The 26890-nt window shown below is 37.1% G+C and overlaps 1 protein-coding gene across 5 annotated transcripts in view; it reads right to left on the reverse strand.

The window, feature by feature from the left end:
• Nucleotides 1-26890, reverse strand: part of SPAST (spastin) — a 57915-nt gene that overhangs the window by 24980 nt on the left and 6045 nt on the right. The window contains exons 2-7 of one of the 5 annotated variants that reach the window (XM_081796971.1): nucleotides 16229-16315; nucleotides 14077-14130; nucleotides 7608-7703; nucleotides 2836-3023; nucleotides 2096-2229; nucleotides 1723-1816 (exon numbers count right to left, since the gene is read on the reverse strand). In XM_081796971.1, coding sequence (XP_081653097.1) covers nucleotides 1723-1816; nucleotides 2096-2229; nucleotides 2836-3023; nucleotides 7608-7703; nucleotides 14077-14130; nucleotides 16229-16315 — 653 coding nt within the window. Of the gene's footprint in view, nucleotides 1-1722; nucleotides 1817-2095; nucleotides 2230-2835; nucleotides 3024-7607; nucleotides 7704-14046; nucleotides 14131-16228; nucleotides 16316-26890 lie in introns of all 5 variants that reach the window. The other 4 variants (XM_006731617.3, XM_006731616.3, XM_031026267.2 and 1 more) reach the window with 4 other exon arrangements.

Below are 26890 nucleotides of genomic sequence, written 5' to 3' on the forward strand. Positions count from 1 at the left end.
GGTGTGCTCCCGTGCAGCTCCTCTGGGGGGAGGAGGGGAGTCTCCCCGGATCTGCTGCTTGTTGGGTCCCTGCTGGAAGAGCAGTGGCCCGACTGTGCTGCGGATCACGGTTTATGGCAACCCCGAGCTGAGAGCCCGCGCCTCGGCGCCGTCTCTGCAGCCGGCTTCCCTGCTCCGATACCTGGGACCTCTACCGCACTCAGGCACCCCCGGTCTTTCTGTGACCCCGAGGGTCCTGAGACCACACTGTCCCGTGAGGGTTCCACCCCCCGCTTAGCCACTGGAGCGGCGTCCCTCAGCAGAGCCGACTTCTAAAAGTTCCGATTTTGTGCTCTGCGGCTCTATCACTTGCCAGAAGCGGCAGACGGAGGCTCCCTCCCCCGCCGTCTATCCTCCCAAATATTGCCTCGGATTCACTTCTCCGCACGTCCTACCTTCCAGAAAGTGGTCGCTTTTTGTTCAGAGAGTTTTTGCTATTCTTTTCTTCGATCTCCTGTTGAGTTCGTAGGTGTTCAGAATGTTTTGATCCCTATCCAGCTGAATTCCTGAGACCAGATGAAATCCAGGTCTCCTACTCCTCCGCCATCTTGCTCCGCCTTGCAGGAGTTTTATAGTTAGCCTTTACATTTAGGTCTTTGACTAATTTTGAATTATCTTTTGTGAAAGGTGTGAAGTACATGTCTAGAATTTTTTTGCACATGGATGTCTAGTTGTTCCAGCACCATTTGTGGAAATACTATCCTTTCTCCATCAGATTGCTTTTGTGCCTTTGTCAATTGCTGGTATTTGTATCTCTGTATTTCTGGGCTCTCTATTATGTTCTATTGATCTATTTGTCTATTCTTTCACCAAAGACACATTTTCTTGACTACTGCAGCATTTTTTGGTTTTTAAAAATTTCCAGTTTTATTGAGATATAACTGACATAACACTGTGTCATTTTAACGTGTACAATATGATTTGATACACACATAACTTGCATAATATTCATCACAATAAGGTTAACACAACCTTCACCTCACATAATTACCATTTTGTTGTTCTTGTTGTTATGACGAGAACAAACAAAACAGAAACATAACCATAAAAACAGAGCAAAGTGGTGGTTGCCAGAGGGGAAGGAGATAAGGGGATAAGCAAAATAGGTGAAAGGAATTAAGAGGTACAAGCTTCCAGTTAGAAAATAAATAAGTCATGGGGATGAAAAGTGCAGCATGGGATCTAGAGTCAATAATATTGCAATAACATTGTATAGTGACAGATGGTAACTATACTTATCATAGTGAGCATAGCTTAATGTAGAGAATTGTCAAATCACTATGTTGCACACCTGAAACTCATATAACATTGTATTTCAACTATACTTTGATTAAAAAAAAGTCTTCAAACTTAAACTTAATAATTTTATCTTAACTTCTCTTTTCTCCAGTATGATTTCTCTTAATTTTAAATCCCTCTTACACCTTGATATAAAAATTATTTTCTGTTACCTACTTTTCCCTCTAAATTTTAAAAATGGATTGGTTATTAGGAACCTTTATAGTCATTCTCCTCTCCTATTAATAACCAGCCAACATCAACTACTAATGTCTTTTTCTTTTTAAAAACATCAAATCTGTTACATGAACTAATCATTCTAGCATAGCTCACACATTTCTTTACTGCTAATATCGATTCAGTAATGAATGATGTTAGAGGAAAATGATAATATAAAGCACTTACCTCAGGCCTCAGAGAAGGAAGAATAACAATTTCTTGCAAGGCCTGTTTTGCTAACTCTTGCCCAGCTATATCATCAAATTTAACAGCTGTTCCACTAAGAAACAGAATTTCAGTTAGCTCCACAACAAAATATGCTTCAGTTATTATAATATGAAGTCTAAACTCTATGAAATAAAATTATTTTATGTTAAATGTGAAATTATAATTAAATCAGTAAAACAATGGCTTTCTACATTTACAGTAACTGAAAACCATCATAAAGATTAAATAGGTATATTAAACAAGGTATTATCTATTTTATTCATGATATATTGTATAGATAAATTCAAAACTAAAAACTATTAAATAAAACACTTCAGATGGCAAAACTTACTTGTCCACAATTTCGTTCATTATAAGGTTGGCAAGGTTGCTGTCCACATTCCTAAAATTCTTCAAGTCTTTCTTTTTACGAGCAGCAGTTGTAGGGGTAGAAGGTTTATTTGTTCTATTTGTTTTTGGTGTACTCTTAAAGGACACAAAATTGTAATGTAAAAATATAACCTAACTAACACTTTTCATAAGTGAGTTAACCTTAAGGTTCACAGAATTAAAAGTTCAAAAATAGGAAAAAGGATATAAAAAAGCCAAAACTGTATGTTTACTCCAAGGTAAAATGGTATTCACTATAAAACTACATTTGGCATGAAGTGGGTTTAGAGGATTCCATCCAGAGAGATTTAGATACCATAAAATAAAAAGGCCCTATGATAATACAGTCATGTAATTTTGATTGTTAGAATTGTAACAAAACTATGTTTAATGTTATAAAACACTTACATAACTTTAAACAAATAACAACTTTAAAATTATAAGCATTATATAAAATAGACTAGACAAGAAACTTACTACAAAATACCTAATTAGGTCCAAAGGAAGTTAAAATAAGATTTGCTTTTTAATAGCAAGTTGTCCTTGTAGATTTTAAAAAAAGAAAACTACATTCAACTTTGTAGAAACTTATCAATTCTCCAAGATATTATAAAGTATTTGTAATAATCTTCAGCAAGCATATCATGTTCAAAATCTTCTATTTGCAAAACCACACCAATTAAAGTTACCATCTTCAAATACCTTATGAGTTCCAGCTGCGGGACCAGGTCCCTGTCTCACTCCAGAAACCATGGATAAGCCACTACAGCTAGGTGCTCTGTGGTGGCCTGACAGACCTGTGGATCCAGTCTTCATAACTGTTTTTGAACGAGGCAGTGAATTACTAGCGTGTGTTAAGGGATCTTTTCTTTTTGGAACAGCTCCACTTTCTATCAAGGAAAAAGCAAAATCATCATGGTTAGAAAACTGTGGCTGAACATTATAAAATAAAGATGGATATAATTTGTAAAACTAAGCTAATACTACTTTTTTTTTACATTAGCAATATTTCAAAATAAGATTTCAATTAGAAAATCTACTAGAATGTTCATCAGGATTATCACTTGGTGGACAAGATTATGATTATTTAGTTTTTCCTTTTCCTGATGTATATTCTAATTTTCTTATGAGGAATATGTATTTGTAATAAGAAGAAATACGTTCATTTGCGGGGACAGGAGGAGGATATAAAAAGATTCCCAAATGAAGTTGCCAAATATTCAAGAAACAAAATGCAGTAAACGCATTACAGTTATGTTGTTACAGAATTGGGGGGCAAAGCAGTGCATTACCTTGGTTCCAAACTTTAAGATTGTAAAATAGTATGAAATTCCAAGTCTGTGTCCACCAAAAGAGTTTCTAGAAATAATCAATTTTTAATTTAAAGGGTATAAAGATGTGGGTTTTAATATGCCAAGTATTCTATGTGCTGTATATATGTAAATAAACACATATGAAACATCAATTAAGCCTAAAAGGTTACCTGACCTACCTATATTGCACTTCTACATAAAGTATAGGCTTTCAAATGTTCAAATCTCACTGCTTCAAATATTTTTATACACTCCATAACAAACATCAGTTTACTAATAACAATGTTTACAGTAAAAACAAATGTTAAATCAGTAAGCAAATTAGAATAGCCTACAGAAAAGACAAAAACCTTATATTTGTATTTGTCATCAAATCCCTTAAGGTGTTTTAAGGAAACTCAAAGGAAGAGAACTTCAGAGTAGAGCAAGGTGATCAAGATTTTTTTTCCATAAATAAATGTAAAGTTCTGAACCATATGTTCAAGGAACTAATGGATAGCAACCTTAAAGGACAAAGCAGGAAAGCAATCTAGAAAAGGGAATAACAATAAGCAAAAGCAAAGACATGAAAAAGAGCAAAATCTGTCTAGGCTGAAGATAAAGATCAGTCATTTCAGAGGAAAAAAAGGAAAGTGGAAAAGAATTTCTTCAGACAGTAAACATACAGTCCTGAGACTATAAGTGAATAGGAATTTCCACATGGAACTATGAGAATGATAGGAGATTTTTCATTAAAATAACAAAAGTCAGTAGGGTAATGGAGTATGTTCAAAATGCTGTAGGAAGAAAAAAGTGTTAACCTTTATCAATTTTATATCCTGGTAACCTGTCATGTAAGAACGAGGGTATTTCGGACATTAGAAAGACTAAGAAAGTTCACTATCTACAAACTTTCATTGAAAGAACTCCTAAAGTAGGCTTTTGGTTAAAAAGCAAACAGAAAGAAATAAGGAATCTGTGGGAAGGAAAAACAAAAAAGAGAAGCATTATTAGAATATACTATTTGGTTTTGGATACTAAGTCATAATAATGTTAAATTTGATTTTTCAGCGTAACTAAAATAGTGATATTTATGTATCAGGAGATGAAGGGTAATGTTGGCATAAGAATTAAACCTTCTTTCACCTGAATAAGAAAATACATATCAAAAACTGTTCAATCAGTAGTAGCAATATAAGCATAATATCTAGAAATACAGTAGGAAACAAAAGAAAAAATAGCAGGAAGAGTTAGACATTGTATGAGGAGCCGGCCTAGTGGTGAAGGCAGGAAGAGAGAAGGAAGAGATGAGAAGAAGAATACTATTTTTCTTTACAAGCCATTCAGTATTTATTTTTTCATCAACCCTTTAAGGTATAATCTATGAATAATAAATTGCATCCATTTAAAATGTACAATTTGATGAGTTTATAAAGATGTTTTTAAAGATGAAATAGCCACTAAAATCAAGATATGAAATGTTTCCATCATAGCCAAAAGTCTTCTTGTATTCATTTGCGCTCCATCCCTTACTGCCCCTGGCCCTAAGCAATCACTAATCCGCTTTCTAACAATGCAGGAGTCACCTGATTTACTAATTTCCATTGATCTAGGTTCAAGGTCACTGAAGCTTCCATTTGACATCTCCAATCTGCTGTTGAGGTTATCTAGTAAATTTTATTTCAGCAATTGTACTTTTCAACTTTAGAATTTCCATTCTTTTTATTGTGTAGTTTATGTTATGTGCTAAGATTGCAGGTTTATTAACTGATGCCCTATTTTCTTTTACTTCTTTGAATATATTTATAATAGTTGTTTTGAAGTCTTCGCTACATCAACATCTGGGCCCAATCAAGAATCAGCTTCTAATGACTAATTCTTTTCTTGAATAATGGTCACACTTTCTTATTTCTTTGCCTGTCTAGTAATTTTGAGTTGAAAACTGGACATTGTAGATAACACACTGAAGGAGTAAGTGGACTTTGGCATAACTATTTCCTAAGACAGATGAAGTAACTCATCCAAGTGAAATATCACAGAATATTCCAGAAGTGGGTAACACTAGTAAAACAGGCCTGAGTAAGCCAGCTCACTGACTAGGGCTCAATGGGTATCAGTTACCAGTACTGCAAAAATTAGCTGTGCAGTCAGTATGCCCCCTCCAAGAAGAAAACAGAATAGGACAGATTACTAGGAATTTAAAGTAAGAGGTTGATTTTTTTAACAGAAGTCCCAGGAAGAGAAAGTTTTGCATTGGCAAAACAAAACCATGGGATCTCATACGTGGAATGAAGTGGAAGAGAAGCAAGATAACAAAGTAAAGGCATACCAGCTCTTCAGGACTAGGAAATTTTTGCTATTTACCTTGCTAGGATTATTAAGATTTCAAATTTACATCTTGGAAACTTAATTATTTACATATGGTGCATTATTACTTTTTTTTTTAAAGATTTTATTTATTTATTTGACAGGGAGACACAGGGAGAGAGGGAACACAAGCAGGGTGAGCGGGAGAGGGAGAAGCAGGCTTCCCGCCGAGCAGGGAGCCCGATGCGGGGCTCGATCCCAGGACCCTGGGATCATGACCTGAGCCGAAGGCAGATGCTTAATGACTGAGCCAGCCAGGCGCCCCTATTAATTTTTTTAAAGTTCCTTATGCAAATGTCAGCTCCTCACATCTGTGCTAAGAGAAATAGGCAAAATATTTATTGCTATATTTACTTCTATACTAGAAATGGTGTTTTAAATCATGTACAGGAAGGAATGGGAAAAGGAATATAGTCAATGACATGGGGCTCTGTACTGGAAGACCAAACCAAAGAACTTCTTAAGAAGTAAAGCCAGAGGGAAAGATTTCATGACCTATTGTCTCCAGTCCATAGAAATCCACTTACCATAATTCTGCTCTATTGAAGTCTTGAAAATTTTTTATTACATATGAATAAAGAAGGCAGGTATCTTAATCTAAACTAAGGTTTTTCGGGGCACCTGGGTGGCTCAGTAGTTAAGCGTCTGCCCTCGGCTCAGGTCATGATCCCAGGGTTCTGGGATCGAGCCCCGCATCGGGCTCCTTGCTCAGCGGGCAGCCTGCTTCTCCCTCTCCCACTCCCCCTGCTTGTATTCCCTCTCTTGCTGTCTCTCTCTCTCTGTCAAATAAATAAATAAAATATTAAAAAAAATAAACTAAGGTTTTTCTTATTGAACAAAGCAAAAACTGAACAAAGCAATATTTACTTTAATAAAATTTAAGCCCTGAACATGAAACTAAGGTTGAAAAAATCATAAATAAAACTAGCCAAGATGTCAGAGAACTTAGTAAATGAAGATTCCTCCCCCCCAACCCAAACAAAACAAAAAAAGCATGTAATCTTCTGTAAGAGTTGATACCCAAAAGTTCATGGAAAACAAATTTAACCCACAGTAAATTAATATTATTCTAATGTGTGCTCAGCAGCACATATACTAAAATAGTATTCTAAAGTTTCTCTTATGTGAACTCAGCTTCAAATTTTTCCTAACAGGTACTATGATAAAACAATCATTTGTAGTATATATGAAAATTGCTGTGCAATTAAAATTGATATATAACAAGGAGAAATTAAAATTTCTGCCTTGGGATGCCTGGGTGGCTCAGTTGGTTAAGTGTCTGCCTTCGGCTCAGGTCGTGATCCCAGGGTCCTGGGATCGAGCCCCGCATCGGGCTCCCTGCTCAGCGGGGAGCCTGCTTCTCCCTCTCCCTCTGTCCGCTGCTGCCCCTGCTTGTTTTCTCCCTCTCTCTCTCTGTCAAATAAATAAAATCAAATAAATTAAAAAAAAACTGCCTTAAAAAAACACTACTTCATAAAAACTTGGTACAGGTATGCATGAAAAAAATACAAATGCTGAAAATACAACAGAAACAAAAGAATATGTTAATAATTTAGAAAAATGAACCTTTATATTTTATAATCCCAAAAATGGGAGGTTGCAAAATAAGCAAATAAAGCATGTTGAGAATGGTTTTATCTGTTATATATTTATACACCATGAATGATAGGGACACTGTATTTTCCACATAGCCCTGTGAAAACAAAAGCCAACCAAATCCACCCTTATAAAATCAAATCAACATTATCCGGTTACGCAGGACTCTACTCTGCATGCAAGCTTTATTATTTTACATGTTAGTTAACCTAAACCCACCTGACTGGAGATGTCCGTTGCGGCATGTCAAGTTAGTACTGTCATTATAGACATCCGTTTGTGACTTGGAAAATTGCAAAACTGGTTGCAGCTTCTCTATGCAACAGAGGGGGGTAGAAAAGAACAAAATAAACAAAAAGAAAAAATACACAATGGAAAAATAAGATGTCCATGTGAAAATAAAAAATAATTCAAGGTGTTAGAAGATGAAGGGTTTTGGTATTTATGTAAAATTTTCCTAAAAATATAGTTAGTAAAAACTCAGACGTTAAAATAGCAACAGAAATTCACAACTGATTGGCTATGTTCAAAATATGCTTTATTCAGGTTTGGTAACCTGAGGCAGTTTCATATCACTACTATCACCAGCAAGTATTTTCTGAGTATCTAACATATCCATATCATTATGTAGGGCGAACAGCATGGAGACAAAAAAATGAATACGGTTTTTATCATCCAGATGCTTATTAAATATGGTTGGCCACTTACAACACAAATATATTTTTTTAAAAAGATTGTATAGCACAAAAGAAAGACAGTTAAAAAGGCTTTACAGAAAAAGTGGGCTGTTGAGTTGGCTAGGATTTGAAAAGATAAAAAGAAAGGACATTTCAGGAAAGGAAAACAGCACTTAAAAAATGACAAAGAGGGATGGGTGCCTGGGTGGCTCAGTCGGTTAAGCGACTGCCTTCGGCTCAGGTCATGATCCCAGCGTCCTGGGATCGAGTCCCACATCGGGCTCCCTGCTCCTCTCCCACTCCCCCTGCTTGTGTTCCCTCTCTCGCTGTGTCTCTCTGTCAAATAAATAATAAAAATAAAATCTTTAAAAAAAAAAAGACACAGAGGCAAACTATGAAGAATGTCTAAGAAATGCCATATTCAGCTACATGTTAATGTATGTCAGGCAAAAAATAAAGGCAACAGAGCAAAGGGGACTTAGCATGCTGCAGAACAGTACCATTTATTTAAATACACACATGTGCACGCTTGTATACATGAAGGTTATCCCTAAAAAGGACCAGAGAAAGATAGCAGCTGCCTCTGGGGAGGGGAAATGAGTGGCTGGGACATAATATGGGATGGATACTTTTCATACTTAAACTTTAAAAATGTTGTAGCATGTCCTTTTATTACCTATTTCTAAAATTAATCAAAGATTTAAGAGGATTATTTCAACTCTACCCTCACTTTAAATAACAAATCCTCTCTCAAGATCCAGGTCTCTATGTCTAGCACCTGAAGCCCAAGACGGTAGCAGTTTGAGCTGTCTTGCCCCTCTATACTACTGCTGCACTCTCTTTCCCCATTCAAGTCATCCATACTGCTACTTGACAAACACACTGCTCCACCACTTACTAGTATGAACTTACTTGAGCCTGTTTTAAGAGGGTCTCAAGGATTAAATAATATACATAGAACACATGTTCTGTGCCCCCATTCATAATAGGAGCCCAATGTTTACTGTATTTATTTTGTTGCAGTACTCCAAGTTGTCTACTGATTGTTTTCTTCAGTACTGGGAAGTCAATGAATACATGCAAAAATGTAGCACATATATACTAACTCTCCTAAACTTTCATTTCTAAGGTCAGACATGCAGGCGCCATGCTTGGTTTATGGTACAGCCACATATGCCTTTGGGACAGGTTAAATAGCAGCTACCCTTTTTGCACAAAGCACAAAGTACTGAACAGGGCTTTTGTATCCTAGAACTGGCTGATACAATATACCTTGGAGCTTTTTGTTGTTGTTGTTAGTTAACAGATAGGTCATCTGATTTTTCTCAATGATAATACTCTTCACCATACTGAGAAAGAAACCTTTTATATTGGTAATAGCCATAAATTAGGGGGAAAAAAACCTGATTTGTAAATGTCTTCCTTATCAATTAACACTCTCTTCAAAGAAATGTAAGAAGAAGATCTCATAAACATTCATTACATAATGAAAGTAAACAAACTAAATGCTTGGTTTTGATAACTAATAACTAGCAATAAAAAGCCACAAAAGTTGTTTTGGTGTGTAGGGATTAGATTTCTATGTGTGGAAATACACATATAACACAATAGTAGTTGTACTGCTAATGTGAACCTGCTCCAACTCATTTTTGTTAAAGAAAGTAAACTTAGTTTAATGCTTCCTTTTGCAATCACTAAATGTTTGTAGATTCGTTAATGATTTAAAACAAAACCACCACCTTGCTTCTCGATCCCTTCACATGCAATCCCACACAACCATCTACTTAAAAGGAAAATCTTGCCACATAACTCTTCCGTTTAAAACCTTTAGCAGCTTCCCATTGCCCACAGATCAATGTTCAAATATAGCATTAAGGCCCTCCATGATCTGCCTACATCTTTTTTTTTTTTTTAAGATTTTATTTATTTATTTGATAGAGAGAGTGAGAGAGCACAAGCAGGGGGGAACAGTAGAGGGAGAGGGAGAAGCAGGCTCCCCGCCAAGCAGGGAGCCCAACACGGGGCTCGATCCCAGGACCCCGGGATCATGACCTGAGCCGAAGGCAGACGCCCAACCATCTGAGCCACCCAGGCGCCCCTACCTATATCTCTTATACATACTGAGCAATCCCAAATTCACTTCTGCACCAGCACCTTTCCCTACCTGCCATGCTATTTCTTACCTGAACTGTCTTTTCTCCCAAACATTCTTTAAAGTTTTATCTTTTTAAATCTCCCTTTTAGGTTTCACTTCTTCCAGGAATATTTCTCAGACACCTATTTTATCATCCTACAAATTATTTGTATATCTCCCTACAAAATATTGTATCTCCATCCTGCAGTGATGAAGATTTATCTATTCATGTGTCTGCCTCCCCTGAGTGCCTTAAGAGAGAGAACATTATACCCAATCTATTGGTAAATCTATTTGGTCAACCTTCAAATATAATCATAATCCAACCACTTGTTACAATTTCTCTTCATATCATCCTGGTCCAAGCCTCCCATCATTTTTCGCCTAGCTTACTGTAATTCAACAGTGTTCCTACTTGCTCTCCGTGGCTCTACTCTTGGGAGTCTATCATCAACGTGATCTTTAAAATTTAAGTCAGGGGGTGCCTGGCTGGCTCAGTAGGTTGGATGGCCAACTCTTGATTTCAGCTCAGGTTATGACTTTGAGGGTCATGGGATCGAGCCCCACAGGGGGGCTCTGTGATCAGCGGGAGTCTGCCTCTCTCCCTTTCCCTCTGCCCCTCCCCTTGCCCTCTCTCTCTAAAATAAATAAATCTGTAAAAAAAATAAAACTTAAGTCAGATTATGTAATTCCTTTCCTAAAAATCCTTATAACTGCTCCCCATTTCACAGATGGTAAAAAGCTCAAATCTTCCTGGTGGCCAATAAGGCCCTGTGTGTTTTAATGAACCCTCCCTGCCCTCATCTCTACCATACTCTCCTTGCTGGGGCACACTGGCCTCTTTGCTTTTTTTCAAATACACCAGTTATGTTTTCTTAAGGGTTTCCATCGGCTCTTACTTTTCTCTGGACCATTCTTCTCCCAGACAACCTGCATGGCTAACTCATGTCATCTTTTCAAAGAGACATATCTGACCGTCCTACTTAAAACTAGAAGCCCAAACCACCTCCCATCCACTCCTAATCCCCATTACTACGATTTACTTGTTCTTTTCTTCATGTATTTATCACTTTCCAACATACTGTATAACTTATTTATGTTTATTCCCTCCTGTCAGTCTTCTCCCTGCTGGAATAAAAACTATGAAGGAGGAATCCTTGTCTACATCCTAAGTGCCTAGAACATGGTAGTCACCCAATAAATTATTTGCTGAATTACTAAATAAATTTAGTTAATATCCTTGGCACTGTACCTGGTCCAGAGTAAGGGCTTAATAAACGGATGTTGGATGAAGCTATTTATTTTTTTTATAAAAGGGTAAACTCCAGGTATGCCAAAATTATCTTTTTATCTATACCAGGTTTTACAGTTAAGCTTTGCTTGAAGGTTTACGATTACTAACTTGAAGATATATAACATATAGGAACTCCTTCCATTTTATCAGTCTGCATCCTCTCAAACCAGTCTGTATGGGGAACTCCCAATATGATTCTCCATACTAATTAGATAACTATTGGGCATGCCACCTCTGAAAAACTCCATTTCTTAACCAACACACAGTACACAAATAAGTTCTACTATGTACTTGCACACAGATCTTCTTTTACTGTCTTTGGTATATATGCTTCTAGGCTTTCTGAGTTCTCAGAAGACAGGAATATGTTGATGCCTTCTATTCCACTTCTTTTTTAAAGTAACATCTTTCAACGGGCACATAGCACTTTTGAGGATGACAACAGATAATGACATCCCAAATATCAATTCTTTTAATGCCTAGCTTCATGTCATATACCCTCTTTTTCTCCTCTCCTTTAGTAACACAAATAAAAAATGACAAGGTTGCATTTAAAGACAAGTCTATAATTAAAGAGATGTTTCCAACAATTTATCATATCACATCTTCAAAAGAGAACAACTAGCTCCTAATTATTCAATTTGAAACATGTTACAAAATGTTCCATAATCAAACTTAACCTGGATCATATATATGTACATATAGTGAAAGGCATTACAGCTAAAACACACAAAATACCGAGTAGAACAATTAATTATTTTACTACAATGACCTCTGATGTAATATTTAATTTTATGTGATATAGTAATAATCTTCATGTGGGAGTGAGAAGGCAAACTCTGTCAGCCACAGAAGCCAGGGAACACTGCCTTGTCAGCCACCTAAAAACATTAAAGGATTTCTTTTCACCAGTGTGGGGCAAAAAACTTATAAACACAATGGACCATATAAGAATGAATGAATGAATGAATAAATGAATGTATGTGCGTATAAATACATGAATGAATATTTATATATGCGTGTGTAAATACATTTTTCCATAAAAGCAAGGTGGTGATTACAGACAGGTAAGGAGGAGAATAAAAACCAGCATTTTTGAGTACTTACTATGATTAGGTTCCTTCAATAATTCAATGGTCACATATGGTGAGATAAATATTATTAGCATATTATAAATGAGATGAAAAAGGCTCAAACATGCTAAATAACTTACCACAAATCACAGAGCAATAAATACATAAGGTCTGCCTGTTTACCAAATATCTATTTCTTTCACATCAAGTTATAGTAGAGAACCACCCAAGAAGGGTGGGTTTTAGTTCCACTTTGTTTTTGGGTTGCTTTACCTAAAAAAATATTTTTAAAGCCTATACCTTCAAATAGAAGATGAAAAGTTTCTCTTTATAGACCGATTCCAGCTGATAAATACAGAAAGAATGATAGAATTATGTCACTAGGCATCAGTCATCAACTGCTACTAACATCGCAAGATGTCAGAACTACTGACAAACACACAACCACCTATCAAGTAGTCTTATTATTAAAAAATAAAAATCACCTTTCAATCCAATCAAGGCTCTATATCCAACTATCAATTTACAGGGAGGACAGAAGAACATATTAAAAGATATCATGGAGATGCATAGAGCAAAAGACAGACTGCAGGAAACCACTACATGTCAAAGATCTGGTTCATCAACAAATTACAAAAAAAAACAGATGAACTTGTATATTAAAAGAAACATATCATATGAATCTTCTTGAGATTCTGGTGCAAAAAAATTATTAGAAAAATAGTAAGAACTATTAAGTTTTGAGATACTGACCACATTACATTATTTGTTATATATTACATTATACATTATATGTAAATTATATTTGGACACTGATCATTGCTTTGGCCATAATTTTTTGTTAATATTAAAAGAAATTATTGGTTATTTTTTAGATGTGATAATGGTATTTTGGTAATTTTATTTTTAAAGCATTTTTTTCTTTTAGAGATACAATATGAAATACTTGTAAATAAAATAAAAAGATGTGAAGAATTGTTTCAACATAATATGGAGTGGGGGTGAGTGGTTAGAGATTTATTGGAGTTGACAAACTCTTTCCGTAAAAAGCCAGATAATATTAAAATATTTTTAAAAGTTACATATTAAAAGGCTCTGAGGGCTGTATGATCTCTGTATCAACTATTCAACTCTGCTGTCACCGTAGCATGAAAGCATCCAAACAATAACAGAGGAATGAGTAACTGTGTGCCATCTTATAAAAATAGGCAGTGAACTGGGTTTAGTCCGTGGGCTGTAATTTGCCAGCCCTTGAGTACAGATAAATCAAGACTGACTATGAGTTGATAATTATTACAGCTGAGTGATGGATAATTAATCCATTATACTCTATTTTGTATGTTAGAAATTTTCTGTAGGTTAGAAAAAAAGCGTAGAACACATTTTCAAGATTACTGATCTATTTCCATCTGCATTTAAAGTTTCACTGAACACATTTCAAATACAGCTCATTCAAATTATACAATTCATTAATTGATACCTAGAAGTTGTAAACGGTCCTTGGCCATACCCAAATTAGTCATCATTTTAGCTTGAAGGCGTCTAGCTCTTTCACACTGTTCACCTGAAAGAATAGGAAAAAAAATTAAAACATCTATGTTTCCCTACTAATATTACTTCAAGATAAAATATTATCCCAACTAATCTCATGGGGAGTCAGTTTTTTTTTTTTTTTTAAAGATTCATTTATTTATTTGAGAGAGAGAGACAGAGAGTGGAGGGGCAGAGGGAGAGGGAGAAAAGCAGACTCCCTGCTGAGTGCAGAGCCCGACATGGGGCTTGATCTCATAACCCTGAGATCATGATCTGAGCTGAAATCAAGAATCAGATACTTAAGCAAATGAGCCCTGGGAGTCATAGTCTTTATAAAGTATCTTTAAAAAATCAGTTACAGTTCCTTATGATGGTTTCAGACCTACTGTGGTATTTCATGGATTTCACATGTTATTTCATGGATTTTTGAGGTGTATTTTTTCCCCTACGGTAAAAAATCTCTGAAACTGAGGGGGGTGTGTGTGTATGTGTGTGTGTGTGTGTGTTTCAGAGAGGGAGAGGTGTGAGGGGTAAAAGGAGAGAGAGAATCTTTAGCAGGCTCCATGCCCAGGGCAGAGCCTGAGGCGGGGCTCGATCTCACAACCCTGAGATCATGACTTGAGCTGAAATCAAGAGTTAGACACTTAACCGACTAAGCCACGCAGGTGTCCCAAGAGATGTGTTTTATAACCAGTACCAACTTACTAAAGCTATCAGCCAGGCTGTACTCATACCACAGTTTGTCAATGCCTGTGCAGAAACAAATTTGGTCCTTGATGTTAATACTGCTGTTATAGCTATGTCTAAACAGGATGAAGACAATACATGCAATAAAGTAAAAGTTAAATTTCATGTGATAGGAAGAGAATGTATCATAGTTCAACTGACCCTGTTTTTTCTCTTAGTGGTACAATCAAAGGCATGCTCCATTCAATGATACTATTTTTCTTATTAACTCATTTTCTCCTAGCTCTTCCTCCATGCAACTGACAAAGAATGACAAATACATTGAGTACATAATTCATAAAGTCATGCTCATAAACTCATGAAAAGTCTCAAAGGCCTAACCTCCCATATTGTTCTATTCTGCTTTCTTTTGTGCAGGACATCAGTAGCTAAAGAAGTACTCAAAATAAAAAGGGGAGAGAAAAAAACCTAGCAAATATCAGATACATTGTAATTATTAGAGATTAGCTGATATAAGTAGTAGAGTCAGCCAACCAGACAACAAACATCCACTGGGTGGACTGATCCATAATGCTATGATTCTCAGCCTATGTAATTTTTCCTTCTGAATTTATTTTAGCTATGATAAACTGAAATACTTTATTTAGTAGTGGTATCCACATAGTACACAATAGTCACAGCATCACATTTAAAAACTCAGGCTCTGAAGTCAGATTGCCTGGGTTCAAATCCTTACTCTACCTACCACTTGCTAGCCATGAGACCTTAGGCAAGTTACAGAACTTCTCTGTACTTAAGATTATCTATGTGAAAAGTAAGGATAACAGCAGCAGCCTCAGAGTGTGGGGTTGTGGTGAAAATTAAAAAAGATAATACACATGAAGCACACACAGTGATGCCTGGGCACACAGCAGAGTGTACAATAAATGTCACCTATATATTTAAAGATATCATTAGACTCTAATTTTTAATTTTAGGTGATAAGAAAGTAAAGCTGAGAAATAACCTCTTTGGTTTTAAAAAGCCAAGTGTGAATCAAAGCAAGACATTTATAGCTCATATTCTAACGTGCAGTTAAGCATTACCCACAAACACAAAAGGGAGTCTGATTAACCACTCCTTCCCTGCCTCAACAATGAGGGAAGGACCAGGTTTCAAAACAGAGCTAAAAATGAGGCTAAAACTCACCAACAGTGGGTTCAAGGATGACACAAGTAATATACTGGTTTTTGCCTGACTGCTACCAGGTAATCAAGTTTAAGCATAGCTGGTTATAACTTCAATTTTAGCATAGGTAATAAAGCATTAACTGTAAATCTATAAATGTTAATAACATTTCAAAATCTGTTAAATACTTTTAGTAAGATAGCTGTATTGAAATTAGGGCAACCATGTGAATAGAATTTGGGTTGGCTATGAAACAAATGTAAATATAATCTTACCTTGTCCTATAACTATGACAGCGATTCCTTTTTCTAGTTCTTCAATACCTTTCTTATACCATTCCACAGCTTGCTCCTTTTGTCCTGCTTTAAAATAGAAATAATTATTTGTATATATACTAGACATTATATACTAGAATATACTAAACATTTCCCAAATGTTGCTGTTATTAACTGATACATGAAAAAGTGCTTTGTGATCAAATAAATCTGAGAAATATTACTATACGACTTCTTAGTACCTTTAGCATCCTAATGTACATATGAATTTCTAAGAGGGGGTATAGACGTCAATCTTTCTCAAAATTTTAGGGCTGTAAATCCTTTATTTGTTTGCCATCTCATGGTATTGATGCTTATAACCACTGAAATACTATACTATGGAAAGAAATTTTAATTAGGGAGAATTTATTTTAAATAAATGGATTTTAAAATACATACAATTAGAATATATAAACATGATTTCAATAATGGGATAAAAACCACTGTTTAACCCAATTGTATTGAAATCTGATGTAATTTGTTCCCTTCTGGAGTGAGTTTTTATTTAACAAATGATTGTATCATGAGAACTGATACATGAGATTACAAGTGTGGCATTTAGTAACTTTTAGTAACGCATCCATTTTCTTTGAAACAAATGACTGGTTTACAACTTAAAAAGATCTAAAAATTCAGCAAATCAAAATGTGTGTAAGATAGTTCTCTTTTTTTTTTGAGACACCTGGGTGGCTCAGTCAGTTAAGCGTCTGCCTTCAGCTCAGGTCATGATCCTGGGTCCTGGGATCAAGCCCCTCATCGGGCTCCTTGCTCAGCAGGGAGCCTGCTTCTCCCTCTGCCCGGCCGCTCTCTCTGCTTGTGCTCTCTCTTTCTGACAAATAAATAAAATCTTTTAAAAAAGATACTTCTTTTTTCTTTTAAAGAAAATTTTATTTTCAATTGGTAAACATCTGCCAAGGAACTAGACATTCTTTTTTTCCCTTCTTTTTGAGAGAGAGCTTGCACACATGCAGGGGCGGGGGGCGGGGGGTATGGCAGAGCGAGTGGGAGAAAGAAAGGGAGAGGGAAAGACAAAGAGAGAGAGAGACAGAATCTTAAGCAGGTTCCACACCCAGAGAGGAGCCCCATGTGAACCACAGATCATGACCTGAGCCAAAATCAAGAGTTGGACACTTAACTGACTGGGCCACCCAGACACCCCTGTGTAGGATATTTTTGTAAAGTGGTAACAATTACATGCAAATCTCATTGTTTTTGAAAATTAATTTCTTAGTCCTTAGAATCTGCAAAGCCTAAGTGGCACAGAGATACAGTAAAGACGGAAATCATCTATTAGAACCAGGTTTTTGTGGCGCCTGAGTGGCTCATTCAGTTAAGCGTCGGCCTTCAGCTCAGGTTGTGATCCCAGGGTCCTGGGATAGAGCTCTGTGTCGGGCTCCCTGCTCAGCAGGGATTCGGCTTCTTCCTCTGGTCCTCCCTCCGGCTCGTGCTCTCTCTCTCTCAAATGAATAAAATCTTTAAAAAAAGTTTTCTTTTTCATATCCCTATTTAATCAAACAAAAATTCCTATGTCATTCTTTTATTTGAAATTTCAAAGCCAATAAAATATGACTCCCTTGATTAACATAGATGAAGTCTTACTATAAGCACCACACACATCTAAGAAATGCTGCCCGCTTATGAGTACCACCTACCCCTTCCTTCATCCCCCAAATAACTCACTAACTAGATTCAGCCCCTGGGATGGGGTAATTTCTTATTATGGTGCCATTAGTATTTCACACAGTTTCTGAGCCAGAATAAGTGTTCAATAAGTACTTGATAACGACACATGAAGAAATTATTAAGAATTTGTTATATATTCATTCAAACTATTTTGATGCTTACCTTCCTATTTTTTTTTTTTAATATTTTATTTATTTAACAAAGAGAGAGAGAGCGAGAGAAGGAACACAAGCAGGGGGAGTGGGAGAGGGAGAAGCAGGCTTCCCACAGAGGAGGGAGCCCGACGCGGGGCTCGATCCCAGGACCCTGGGACCATGACCTGAGCTGAAGGCAGCCGCTAACCAACTGAGCCACCCAGGCGCCCCTTACCTTCCTATTTTCTTATTAAAAAATCTGTTTATGTGTATCTTTGGTTTTTTAATTTGAAAAAAAGAGGGCAATTATAGAAAATAGTAAAATAGCATTTCCTTTGGGAGTGATGGTAACTGATAACAATGTCACATTTGCTTAAAAATATTTTTTAAAGATTTTATGTATTTATTTGACAGAGAGGGAGAGCGAGAGAGAGAAAGAGTGAGAGAACATGGGTGGCGGGTAGGGGCAGAGGGAGAGGGAGAAGCAGACTCCCCACTAAGTAGGGAGCCCCATGCGCTGAGTAGGGAGCCCCATGCGGGCTGATCCGGCCCCAGGCCATGTAGGACTCCCTGCTCAGCGGGAAGCCTGCTTCTCCCTCTCCCTCTGTGGCTCCCCTGCTTATGCACACTCTCTCTCAAATAAATAAAATCTTAAAATTTTTTTTTTATAAATTACAATCTAACAGATACAAAAGTTCCTTTTTTGTGCTTCTTCCCATTCCAATGCTCCTTTCCTTTCTAGAAACTACTATAATAAATTCAGTGCATATCTTTCTAGTAATGTTTTTCTATTGTTCCTATTTTATTTGTATTATTTTATTTTAAAATTTTATATTGCTTTTGAGATCTGTGTTGCTATACAGAAATCTAGTTCATTCATTTTGACTTCTATATAGTATCCTTTATCATCCTATAATTTATTCAACTATTTTTCTATTAAAATATATTTAGGTTGTTTCCAGTTTCTCAGTATTTCAAATAATGCTTCAATAAACATGCTTATACCTGTCCTCTTATGTACTTGTGCCAATTTCTCTAGGGTGTATGTTTAAGAGGTAGAGTTAATAAGCCATAGTTCATTTCCATTCACTAGAAATGAACAAACTACTTTTTGAGAGTGCTTGTACCAATTTCCACTCCTAATAGCAGTGTATGACAGTTCTCACTGGCAACATCCAAACATATGTTTTATGGAGTTTTAGTACATTACTGTAGGCAAATTAAATGACTGATTACATGGAGCACCTGGGTGGCTCAGCTGTTGAGTGTCTTGCCTTCGTTCTGCTTGGGTCATGATCCCAGGGACCTGGGATTGAGCAGCACATCGGGCTCCCTGCTTGGCGGGGAATCTGTTTTTCCCTCTCCCTGTGCCTTTCCACCCTACTCATGCTCTCTCTCGCTCAAATAAATAAAATCTTTAAAAAAAAAATGATTACAAGTAAATTCACTTGCTCAGGGCACCTGGGTGGCTCAGTGAGTTAAGCATATGACTCTTAGTTTTGGCTCAGGTCATGATCTTGGGGCCATGAGATTGAGCCCCACACTGGGTTCTGCACTGAGCATGGAGCCTACTTAAGATTCTCTCTCTCCTTCTCCCCTTGACCCTCCCCGCTCTGCTCATGTGTGTGAGCACGTGCATACACACGTGTACGCACACGTGTACGCACACTACTCTCTTTAAAAATAAATTCACATGCTTAATAATTACTCAATTACCTAACATTCTTTGATAAGAGGTAGTTGATTTGCTGCATTATTTGAATCTCACAAGGCAGTATGATGGTAGAAAATGCATAAATAATTCTTACAAGACTTGTAAGTACAAGACTGCTAGAGAAAGGATAGACATATAGGTCAGCAGAACAGAAGAGAAAGTCCAGAAATAGCCCCACACATATAACACTGATTGACTTTGACAAAGTTGACAAGGTAATTCCGTGAAGAAGGAAGAGCCTCTTTAAAAAACAATGTTAGAATCATTGCCAAGGGGCCCCTGGGTGGCTCAGTTAATCATCTGCCTTCAGCTCAGGTCATGATCCCAGGGTCCTGGGATCGAGCCCCGCATCGGGCTCCCTGCTCAGCCAGGAATCTGCTTCTCCCTCACCCTGCTCTTCCACTCTTGCTCTCTCTCTCTCCCCCTCTCAAATAAATAAAATCTTTAAAAAAAAACGATGCTAGGGGGGCGCCGGGGTGGCTCAGATGGTTGTGTCTGCCTTTGGCTCAGGTCACAATCCCAGCATCCCCCTGCTTGTGCTCTCTTGCCCTCTCTGTCAAATAAATAAATAAAATCTTAAAAAAAAAAAAATGATGCTAGGGCGCCTGGGTGGCTCAGTCGTTAAGCGTCTGCCTTCGGCTCAGGTCATGATCCCAGGGTCCTGGGATGGAGCCCCACATTGGGCTCCCTGATCCTCGGAAAGCCTGCTTCTCCCTCTCCCACTCCCCCTGCTTGTTTTCCCTCTCCCGCTGTGTCTCTGTCAAATAAGTAAATAAAATCTTTTAAAAAAAATGATGCTAGAATAATGACCATCCATATACAAAAAAAACAAAAACAAAAACTTCAACATAGAAAAAATTAATTTGAAATGGATCACAGAGCTAAATGTAAAACCTAAAACTATAGAACCTATAGAAGAAAACAGACAAAATTCTTCATGATCTGGGCTTAGGCAGAGATTTAGAACATAAAAATCACAAACCTTAAGAGGATATAACTGATCAACTAGACTTCATTAAAAAAATTTTTTTAGGGCGCCTGGGTGGCTCAGTTGTTAAGCAGCTGCCTTCGGCTCAGGTCATGATCCCAGAGTCCTGGGATCGAGTCCCACATGGGGCTCCCTGCTCAGCGGGAAGCCTGCTTCTCCCTCTCCCGCTCCCCCTCTTTGTGTTCCTGCTCTCGCTGTCTCTGTCTCTGTCAAATAAATAAATAAAATCTTTAAAAAAATTTTTTTTTAAAGATTTTATTTATTTGGGGCACCTGGGTGGTTCAGTCGTTAAGCGTCTGCCTTCAGCTCAGGTCATGATCCCAGGGTTCTGGGATCGAGCCCCGCATCAGGCTCCCTGCTTGGCGGGAAGCCTGGCTTCTCCCTCTCCCACTCCCCCTGCTTGTGTTTCCTCTCTGCTGAGTAACCAGAATATATAAAGAACTCTTACAATACAATGATTAATGATTAATAAAAAGCAATTAATTCATTGAAAAACAGTGGGCAAAAGACCGGCTAATGTATACTTTATCAAACAGAGACAAATGGCAAATAAGCACAAGTAAAGATGTTCAACATCATTAGCTGTTAGGGAACTATAAAATAAAATCACAAGATACCACTAAGTACTTAATTTAAAATTGAAAAAAATTACAAGATGTCAACTATACTCAAAAATTTTTTAAAGCACTTAAAAGTATAGGACAAAATATAAATGGATCGCACATATGTTTCCAAGTGTGAATACAAAATGGTATAGCCACATTGGAAAAGAGTTTGGTAGTTTCTTATGATATTAACATATATTTACCATATGACCCAGCAATCCCTTCTTCTATGTATTTACCCAAAGTAATGAAAACATCAAAGACCAGTACATGAATGTTTATGGTACTTTATTCATAAGAGCTAAAAACTGGAAACAACCCAGATGTCCATCATTTAGTGAATGGATAAACAAAGTGTGGTACATCCATACACAGAATATTAGAGTAAAAAGGAACAAACTACTGGTAAATGTAGGAACATGGATGAATCTCAAAAACATGCTAAATGAAAGAAGCCAGACACAAAAGGCTACATACTGTATGATTCCATTTATACGACACTCAATGAAGACAAAACTATAGGGACAGATCAGATCAGTGACTGCCAGGGGCTAACGGGAAGGCAAGGGGACTGATTACAAGGGGGCACAAAGGAGCTTCTGGGGTAATAAAACATTCAGTATTTCAGTTGTTGTCGTGGTTACCCAATTGTTGGTCAAACTCAGTGAAGTACACACTACTAAAAAAAGATTAAATTTTACTGTATGTAAAATATACCTCAATAAATCTGACTCTTAAAAAGTGAAATACTCCCAACATTTATGTATAAGGATATTCACTGTGGCTTCGAATATAACACCAGCACTATAATTTTCTTTACAAGAGTAAAATTACATTAGAAGACAAAAGGGAGAAAATTCTTTTCAAAACATCTGTTTGAAGGGATCAAAGAGTTTTCAAAACAGTGGAAATTACCCAAATTTGGAAAGGAACTATGTCACATTCATTAGGATGCTATTTTCAAAAATTACCAAAATCGGGACGCCTGGGATAGAGTCCCACATCGGGCTCCCTGCTAACTGGGGAGCCTGCTTCTCTCTCTGCCCCTCTCCCCTGACAAGCTATTTCTCTCTCTCTCTCTCTCAAATAAATAAATAAAATCTTTAAAAAAAAATTACCAAAATATGGAAAGGAAAAAAAAAGCCAAAAGAAGTGGGCCTGGCATTTGGGGCACATTTGTACTTGAAGCAGCTGCCAATTCTGAAGGCAAAAGTGGCCAAGAAACTAAGCAGAGCTTTCAGGAGACTCAAAGAACTAAGCTGACCAAATGTGAATTTCAGGGCATGCCCAGGAGAAGTAGCAGCAAAGATTCCAGGATTTGGGTTGGGACCCTGAATTACTGAAGAGTTAAGAACTAGGCCAGCTTGCACAAGGGCTGGAAATCATACTCAAATCACTTCAGTCCCTTAAGGTAAGGGAAACTACAGCCCCTACTGTCCACTGATCACCCTTTTGACTAAATTATGGCAGAAAAATCAAACCTTCCAATGCTCTCCAAGACACAAAAGGCCCTCAAGATACTTTACAGTTCTTAGTTTCCCTTACACATTTCTCTTACCTCTATAGCCCCAACTAACACTCAAACTTATCAAATCAAAAGAAGATTGGGGTGGCAGAAACTTACATTCACTGTTATACTTGAAATTATTAGCTAATAATTTAGTGAACTACATAATCTAAGGCAAGCAACGGCTCAAAGGTCAAATACTGTCAGCCACCTGTTTTTGTACATAAAACTTTACTGGGGGGGCACCTGGGTGGCTCAGTCGGTTAAGCATCTGACTTCTGATTTCAGCTCAGGTCATGATCTGAGAGTCCTGAGACTGAGCCCTGCATCAGGCTCTGCGCTCAGCACTGAGTCCGCTTGGGATTCTTTCCTTCCTCCTCTCCTTCCCCCTTTGCCCCTCCCCCTGCTCATGCATGTGCTCTCTCTCTCTAAAATAAATAAACAAAATCTTAAAAAAAAAAACTTTACTAGATCAGACCTACTGTATGAGAGTTTTGAGTGTTCAGAGAGCTTAAAGTATTGTGACAGAGAGCTTAAAATATTTACTAAATGGCTCAATAGAGGCGCCTGGGTGGCTCAGTCATTAAGCGTCTGCCTTCAGCTCAGGTCATGATCCCAGGGTCCTGGGATCGAGCCCTGAATCGGGCTCTCTGCTCCGCAGGAAGCCTGCTTCTCCCTCTCCCACTACCCCTGCTTGTGTTCTCTCTCTTGCTGTGTCTCTCTCTGTCAAACAAATAAATAAAATCTTAAAAAAAAAACCAAAAACCTAAGTGGCTCAATAAAAAATCAAACCCAACACAAAAACTGACAAAGCACTTAGGCAGTTTTCAAAGAAGACATAGAAATGGCCAATAAGTAAGTGAAAAAAATGTTCAACATCATAAATCTTTAGGGAAATGCAATTCAAAACCATGATGAGGCAGTGCCTCACATCCATTAGAAAGACTATTATTTAAAGAACCCTGAAACTAACAAATGTGGAAAAATTGGAAACCAATGGCACAACTGATGTGGAAATGTTTGGCAGTCCCTCAAAAAATTAAACATGGAATTACCATATGATCCAGCAATTCTACTCCTAGGTAGATACTCAAAAGTACTGAAAGCAGGGAAGCAAACAGATACCTGTATATTAGTGTTCATGGCAGCATTATTCACAATAGATGGCAACAACCCAAATGTCCATCAACAGACAAATGGTTAAACAAAATGTGGTATATACATATAATGGAATATTATTCAGCCTTAAAAAGGAATGAAATCTGATATATGCTACAAGAAGGCTGACGAACCTTGAAAACATGCTAAGTGAGACAAGTCAAGATACAAAAGAATACTGTATGATTCCATTTACATAAGGTACCTGAAATAGGCAAATTCACAGATACAGAAAGTAGAACAGAAATCATCAAGGACTGAGGGCAGGGGAGAATGGAGAAAGGAAGATGGGTGGGGAGTTATTGTTTAATGGGTATAGAGTTTCTGTTTGGAATGATAAAAAGTTCTAGAAATGGATAGCGGTGACGGTTGCACAACACTAGGAATGTATTTAATGCCATTGAACTGTACACCTAAAATGATTAAAACGGCAAAATTTAGGTTATCTATGCTTTACAAAATAAAAAAAATTACCAACTGGCCCATTGTAAGCACTGTGCTGACCCTTGGTATACAGCAATGAAAATGAAAAAACTACTGGCACATGCAACATCACAGGATAATGTGACAAGCATATTTTGAGCAAAAGAAGCCACACACAAAAAACACATACTGTGTGATTTCATTTGCAAAGCTCAAGGTCAGGCAAAACTGATCTATAGTGTCAGAGTTAGGATTTGTAGATACCTTTGCAAAGGATGGAGAAAGGTCGTAAGTGGAAGAGAACATCATAAAGGCAGGCTTCTGGAGTAATACTCTACTTCTTGACCTGGTAGGGTTTCAAACTGCTATGTTCACTTTGAAAATTCATTAAGCACTACAGTAATTGTGCGTTTTATGTATAATTTAATCAAAGTTTACTTAAAAACTAAAAAAAACAGAAGGGGAAGATAAAGTATATTGAAATGGAAAGAGTCCCAATACATTAAGGAAAAGGTTACAGATCAGTTTGTATGTAACATTTTTTCCCTCAAATGAATAAATATTTATATTTATATAAATACACAAAGACAGGTAACTTAATAGTAATCATCTCCCTAAGAGTAAGATTACAGAGGATTTTCACTTTCTATATTTATATTTGTTCATTATTTTAATTTTTTTAAAGATTTATTCATGGGGGGGCGTGCACACACACACACAAGCAGGGGAAGGGGCAGAAGGAGAGGGAAAGAGAGAGAATCTCAAGCAGACTCTGCAACGAGCACAGAGCTACAGAGCCCCGATGCAGGGCTCAATCCCACCACCCCAAGATCATGACCTGAGCCAAAACCAAGAGTCAGACACTTAACCAACTGAGTCACCAGGGGCCCCCATTATTTTAATTTTTGAGTATATGCTAGTGTACAATCAACAGAAATACTAATGATACCCATCTTCAGATAGAGGTAAGTATAGTAGACTAAGTTATGAATTATCTACTGCATCTTTTCATTCAGATAGTAGTAGTACCCATACTGCCACAAGAAGGGTCAAAACAAAAGTAGTTGGGGTGGAGAGAGAGGATGTATGTTTGTGATAAGTTACAATATGGGGACTTAAGCCCTTGCTTATCCTTTAGGGGCTGTATGACTTTGGGAAAGTCAGTTAATCTCTCTGAGCTTTAGTCTCCTGACCTAAAAACAAGATGACATTTCTTTCACCTAACCATGAGTTGTGGCAAAAATCAAATGAAATAGGGTATGTGACAATACTTTAAATAATAAAGAAGCACATAAACATTACTTTCACTATCTTTATTATACTTGGTACATCTGTTGGTTAATTTAAATCCTTCTAATCCTGAATTGCATGCACAGTGTATGTCCAGAGGTCCTGGGATTGGGCTCCCTGCCCAGTGGGGAATCTGCTTCTTCCTCTCCCTCTGCCCCTCCTCCTGCTCACGATGGCTCTCTCTCTCTCTCAAATAAACAAAATCTTAAAAAAAAAAATCCTACAAAAGATTTCATTGTGTGCTAAACCCTAATAAACCACAGGATCATGAAGCATCAATGAATAGCCCCCAGATTACTTCTCTCATAGTTCACTATTACAGAAAGGATACTTTCTACTGTGTTTTAATTCAGCAAAAAGGTCATACTTGCATTCACTTTCCAACTTCAAGATTTATCTCTGAAGGAAATTCTTACTTTCCCATTTAATTGGGAAGATTTTGAATCCCATGTAAAGAAATCATTTCAGTTTTGGACATTTTTTTAAACCTTAAGAATGTCAATTAATCTATCTTCTTTGAAGTATTTTGTATTTACTATGGGTAGTGGGTAATTTTATCTTTTTTCTATGCATTTTCTTTATTTTCCAAATTCTCTGAGAAGCTTGCATTACATTCACATATGAGTACAAAATGATTAATTTTATCTCTTTTACAATACAAAGTTAGGATACTAAGTGAGCTTAGGAGGAGACTTCCATCTGTATTTTTCTGAACAAGGGTCACAATTAGCAAAAATATTTTTTTATCACTCTTTAGATAATTTTCCTTCTTCCTCAAATGTCATTTATGCGGCTGTTGTATCCTAAAAAGGGTAATAGAAACCAGGTATCAAGGTTTAACAATAACTTGCAGGGGCTATAATCTTAAAAGGATTGTTGAATAACAGTAGTCCCATTTTCTGAGGACCTACTATGTGCAGGCACTAAGTTTATAAACACCAACTCAGTGTAGTAACTTGCCCAAGATCTTGAATAGTCAGAATTCAAATGTCATTTTGGATACTAGGCACTTCAATTTAAAAAGGGTAAAATTAGACCCTCAAAGCTGAGAAAGAGAAAAGCAGTCCCTGACATCCAGGAGCTGGCCTAATACTATCAGGTAGGGCTTAGTGTAACTA

The sequence above is a fragment of the Leptonychotes weddellii genome, chromosome 10 (genome assembly GCF_054177405.1).
Source record: "Leptonychotes weddellii isolate Sample4059 chromosome 10, ASM5417740v2, whole genome shotgun sequence".
NCBI classification, from domain to species: domain Eukaryota; kingdom Metazoa; phylum Chordata; class Mammalia; order Carnivora; family Phocidae; genus Leptonychotes; species Leptonychotes weddellii.